This window comes from Chanos chanos, chromosome 16, assembly GCF_902362185.1.
Source record: "Chanos chanos chromosome 16, fChaCha1.1, whole genome shotgun sequence".
Classification (NCBI taxonomy): domain Eukaryota; kingdom Metazoa; phylum Chordata; class Actinopteri; order Gonorynchiformes; family Chanidae; genus Chanos; species Chanos chanos.
In genome coordinates this window covers 15638114-15644113 of record NC_044510.1, presented here as the reverse complement: position 1 = coordinate 15644113, position 6000 = coordinate 15638114, and the positions used below count along the sequence as shown (strand labels likewise).

Here is a 6000-nt window from a genome sequence, read left to right as displayed (position 1 = left end):
CAGACTGACTCAGCAGTTCTGTGATAGGAATATTCTCTCTAGGACAATATGCAGTGTTTCAGATTTACTGCATTGGTGCATGATGGGATTTGTAGTACATTAAGCGTTAGCCTGGTTTATGTTGCATTTGGCTGAATTTGAGCTGTAACCATAACTCTGTTACTAACCTGCTGCTTGCTCTGATTTTTTTGTGTCTCTGCATGCTGATTGGCTGCTGTGTGCTTTCTGGGGCGTGGCCTGCTACAGGGGCCATTCCTGGTGCATGGAGACCAGAAAAGGGAGGTGCCTGTTGCCGAGCGTGGCAGTCTCCATGACTACCATAGCGACATGGCTAGCAAACAGCCGCTGCGCTCCTCACGCAGCCAGCTGCATGCCGGGGGGCGGGGCCTGTCCCGCCAGGACACGTTTGATTCGGAGACGCAAGGCAGCCGTGACTCCGCCTACACCGATGACATGGAGACCGACCCGTACGAGGAGCCAGATCCGTGCCGTTCCCGTTTAAATCCCGCCCACCACGCGCCTCGCCAGGCATCGTGGGAAGACGAGGGGGCAGAGCCTGACCAGGAGAACCTGAACATGGCCCCGCCTCCCTCCAGTCATCATCAGCGTGGGCGGAGCAAGCTGAGGGAGCGTTATTGTCAGGAGACGGAGGTGGGAGGGTCCGCCCTGGGCCGGAACCAAAACCAGGAAGAATGGAGCAGAGACGTGTACATCCGCTAGAGCATTCACACCTTTCCCACACTGGAGAGGAGAAGAGGAGAGGAGAGGAGAGAGGAGGAGAGGAGAGGAGAGAGGAGGTGTTGTCAGTCAAAAGCTCATGTTTGTTTATTTTTTTTTTTTTCTTAAGTGCTCAGAGAAACCGGTGATAGTCATGTTTGATATAAGACGAGTGTGCTGTATAGCTGACACAGGATGGTTCCCTTATCTCACTGCTCTAGTCTGGCTCTCTCCCAATCACGCTCACCACAGACCTTTAGCTTCACTCCACATCTTCCTCTAGTTTCCATTTTTAATTTATTACTATTATTATTATTGTTATTATTATTTTTTACCGTTCTGCATGAACTCTTAACACCATGAGGGTAGTTAGTGTTCCTGTGAAGTGTGAGGTATATCCGCTGTGTGTATGTGTGTGTGTGCGTGTGTGTGTGTGTGTGTGTTGATACGGGGTCTGTCTGTCTCTCAGAGCACCAGGTTCTCTCCGTCATTAATAATCTACATCTGGAGAACGCGTTTCCAACTTTACCAAATTTTTTAATATCATCTCTCGAAGTATCTTTGTATGGAAATTGCCTGTACAGATTGTATTCTATCTCTGTGGGTGTTTACCAGGGTCACTGCTCTCTTTGGCCTTATTGGAGTCTCTGAGCTCTTCTGTTGCTGTGTGGCCCTCCCACCAGCAGAGGGCAGACTCTCGGTTTGCTTATGACACTAATAAAAGCAAAATCAGCTGAGCTGATTCAGGCTCACAGTTTTCTCTGATTACAGACTGAATTAAAACAAACAACAATCACAGCTAACAGTCACAAAGAGATTGTCAGTTGTAAACATAACTTCAAAATCCTTTTTGTAAATTGTATAGTGCTCTGATTGTCCACTGTCAAAGTCTAGTGTTTGGTCCCAAGTCTTCAGGAAGCGGCGTGGAATGCTAACGAGGCTAGCTTTGACGCTCACTTGTTTCTGAATGTGCACCTGTTCTGAGCAGAGCGTTTCTGTCCCCTTCTGCTCTTAGCACAGTACCGCCAATGCAACACTACAGCTAATTTACCATAGCCCCCCCCCCCTGCCTTAACAAGATACCAGTCATTCAGCCCAGCCAATCACAAGTGCCGTAATATTTTTTCATTAAGCCACGCCCATCGCTGTAATGGTGGGTTGTCTTAACCGTGCCACAAAGGCCGTTGTCAAGGGTGTTTGACGCGGCAGCTGGGGAGAGATTTAGCTCCGACTGAGGTTTTAGCATTCTAAAGTTCATGTCACTGTACATAAAAACACATATGTGTGTGTGTGTGTGTGAGGCGCAACTACACAAAGCCTTAGGAGAAGTCAGTCACCACCAGGGGGTGCTGTGGAGCCACATGACAGTGTCCTAAAAGACTTGAATTACAGTTTTGTGTTTCAAACTCAGTCGTCATATCTTTCTGCCAGTTTATGCTTATTTGTGTGTGTGTCTGTGTGAGAGAGAGAGAGAGTGTGTGTGTGTGTGTGTGTGCATTTGTGTTCCTGCTCTTCTGTTCTGTCAATGCTAGATGCCATATGACAATATTTGTCCTCTTTTTCTCGCTCACTAGTGTGGTGCTACGTGCATGACTGCAGATTAGGATTTTTAGAAAGAACATGTGAAAGACTGACGTCAGGAGAGACACACACGCACACACACATACACACACAATGGTTCACTCTCACCCACTCATTCACACACCACCTGTTGAGCTCCAAACTGCCAAAACAAAAAAAAGACTTGTATTCCTGCTTCTGCCTTTGTGTTGTTTCCTCTGTGCCCATTTTTATGAAGTCAGGATAGTCTGTGTGTGTGTGTGTGTGTGCGTGTGCGTGTCCATGTGTGTGTGTGTGTGTGTCCGTGTGTGTGTGTGAGTGTCTGTGTGTTTGTGTGTGAGTGTGTGTGTGCGTGTCCGTGTGTGTGTGTGTGCGCGTGTGTGTGTGTGTGCGTGTGTGTGTGTGTGTGTGTGTGTCCGTGTGTGTGTGTGTGTGTGTGTGCGTGTCCATGTGTATGTGTGTGTGCGTGTGTGTGTGTGTGTGTGAATGGTGTGGGGGTAGGGGTGATTAGGAGGTTGTTTGGTTGTAAAAGGGGGAGGGGATGCATTTACTCTGATATGTAAATGAAGAGTCAGAGAATGTGTTTATAGTGGGCTTCACCAGTCCACTCCTATGCTCAGTTAGAAAAAAAAGAAAAAAAAAACAACTAAATATAACTCAGTTAAACACAGGAAATATACAAGTAAATAGCTTAATAAATTATGTTTATTGTTGCGTTATCGCAATTGTTTAAATGACAGAAAAAAAATACATGTATTCAGTTGTGCCTGATAGTAGTTCTGTTTTGCTTTTATCTGCCTTTTATTTTTAATCTGTGGATAAATTCGTATTTTAATTAAAAATTTAAATCCAAATTAACTGTTCTGCCACATTGGCAATGTTGTCTGTCTACAGTGTCTATAATCTGTCGATTGCTAAATGCAAAACACACACACACATATGTATTCACACGTACACACGTACCAATCCAGCACTAAGCTTTTCCTCTCTTTCCCTCCCATGAAAGAGTTAGAGAAAGAAACAGATCATCTCAGTGGAGCAGAGGATGGATGGATGGATAGAATACAGAGTGATACAAAGCCTGAGAGATGGTAACAAAGTGGCAGTGCAATGTGAGAGAAAAGAAAAGGAGAGAGAAACAAGTGAGAGAAGAGGAGGAGACCAGAGAGAGGGAGAGAGACGGGGAGGTGTGAGTGATGTAAGAAAAAAGGAGTTAGAACCAGGGAGGGGATGGAGGATAATTGGGGGTAATTCAGTCCATCTGACACTTCCACTGTGGACTGTGAGACTTTGCCTGATACACAATCACTCAACTGGATCCACTCACACTGTCACACAGCTGCTTACTGGGACAGCGAACAATCCAGTCACTCCACATCACTCACAGGTCTGCCAGCCCAGGGTCACTACACATCACCCACTGGTCTCCCCGCCCAGAGTCACTCCACATCACCCACTGGTCTCCCCGCCCAGAGTCACTCCACATCACTCACAGGTCTCCCAGCCCAGAGTCACTCCACATCACTCACAGGTCTCCCAGCCCAGAGTCACTCCACATCACTCACTGGTCTCCCAGCCCAGAGTCACTCCACATCACTCACTGGTCTCCCAGCCCAGAGTCACTCCACATCACTCACAGGTCTCCCAGCCCAGAGTCACTCCACATCACTCACAGGTCTCCCAGCCCAGAGTCACTCCACATCACTCACTGGTCTCCCAGCCCAGAGTCACTCCACATCACTCACTGGTCTCCCAGCCCAGAGTCACTCCACATCACTCACAGGTCTCCCAGCCCAGAGTCACTCCACATCACTCACAGGTCTCCCAGCCCAGAGTCACTCCACATCACTCACAGGTCTCCCAGCCCAGAGTCACTCCACATCACTCACTGGTCTCCCAGCCCAGAGTCACTCCACATCACTCACAGGTCTCCCAGCCCAGAGTCACTCCACATCACTCACTGGTCTCCCAGCCCAGAGTCACTCCACATCACTCACTGGTCTGTCCTTAAATTCCTGAGAGCAGGGTCTCTAAAGCCCTGTCCCAGGGAAGCAGAAGGACGCTCATCTGGGTTGTTAGGAGTCAGAGCTCTGTTAACAGTGGATTAGTGTGATGAATACTGGAGCTGAACAAAAACCTGCTGGACAGAGAGCAGCCAGAGCCACTGCCAAGGCCTGACCCAAACCCACTCTTTGGCCTGGTCCTTTAAGTCTCACTGTGCTAAAAACCCCAGTCTGTCCACCCTCACGAGGGAGCATTAGACACCCGGACCTGGGTCCACTGCATGGTGACGCAGTGGAACATTCTTGAGGTAAGAGTCGACACTCTACTCTGATGGTTCCTGAATTACACTGCCATGCGTCACGACTTCCTGTTTGCTTCCTCTCCTCGTCTACTCATACAAAAACACATCCAAGTCTTCTTGTCCGGTTTGATCATAGCCAGTTCAGTAAATCTCAGACTGACCAGAAACTCATTTTTAAAAACATAACAACTGTTGTTTTTCATAGCAGTTTCTTATTTTTAACGCCTGTTCTCTGTGCAAATCCACCAACATCAGCCACAAAAGATCATGTTCAGGGCACTGCAAAAACTGACAGCTATGTAGTTTCCATACAGAAGTGAAACTTGAAGACCGCTTATCTTCGACAGTCTGTTTATGTCTGTGTTACGCTCTGTTCTCTCTCTCTGTCTCTCCTACCGTCAGCAGAGAGAGGTTACAGGAGTAGAGAACCCTCTATCCGTGTCAAAAATGCAGTCAGGAGGAATTTTAAGACAGCTGGGCTTGTTTTTGTGCCTGAACAAGTCTGCACATACTGTCCTGAAATGGCCCACACACTTGACCCAGACCAGGCAGACGGGCAGTTCCTTAAGCAGACAGTCAGATGGGAGTGTAACACCATCAAAGGAACATGAATAGTTCAGAACAATATCTATGTCTGCTGGGGCATGCTTTTCACCTGCAACACTCCACGCAGGCATGAGCAGGTCGTACACCGTGGTGAACTAATTCTTTTTATCTGGTTTTTCATCTTGTTTGATTTCTGTTTTGTCTTCTTTTTAAGAGTCAGGTCCCACACAGTTCACTAGAGACTGATACAGTGTAAATGGGATTCAGTGGAATGTCGGCAGGGACACGCACAGTATGTGTCCTGAGGAGTTAGTGAATTCTCTCATTAGCCTCGTGTTTCGGGACGTTTCTCTTGGTTGCACAGTGAATGCTGAGGGTTTAATTGGTTGTGCTGGTTGTGGTTTGTGAGGGAGCGTGTTGGTGTGTTGGTAGGCGGGGGGACTCACTGACAGACAACAGACAGAGCAGTTAGCACACCAGACAGAGCAGTTAACACACGCAGTAGGTGTGTAAAGACGCTGAAGTCTAATGAGTGAATTGTCCTTTAGATTGTCACAGACAGCACTGCGCCCTGTCCACTGTTGTCATCTCTCACAGCAGTGGCCAAACCCACTGAGAAGAAGTGCGGTGTCAGCGTCTGGTCAGGACGGAGAAACTCATCGGAGAGAAAAACTGAAAAGTCTCGTTTGTTCAGTAAACATGACCTGTGTCGTTTCTGACATGAGGAAAACACCACGTGTTGACTCAGATCTCCAGGTATAAAGGAAGAGGAAGAGTTTATCAGTCAGTGCTGATACTGAAAGATAAGACCACACAAACGCACTCTTTCATTCCCCGTCACCAGCTCACGAAGACCAAACCGCTCTTTCCAC

The 6000-nt window shown here is 47.6% G+C and overlaps 1 protein-coding gene across 1 annotated transcript in view; it reads left to right on the top strand.

Annotated features, from left to right (window-relative positions):
- Window positions 1-720, top strand: part of cacnb1 (calcium channel, voltage-dependent, beta 1 subunit) — a 33474-nt gene extending 32754 nt beyond the window's left edge. Inside the window, exon 14 of the mRNA XM_030793748.1 lies at window positions 247-720. Coding sequence (XP_030649608.1) covers window positions 247-720 — 474 coding nt within the window. The remainder of the gene's footprint in view (window positions 1-246) is intronic.
- Window positions 721-6000: the final 5280 nt, after the last annotated feature.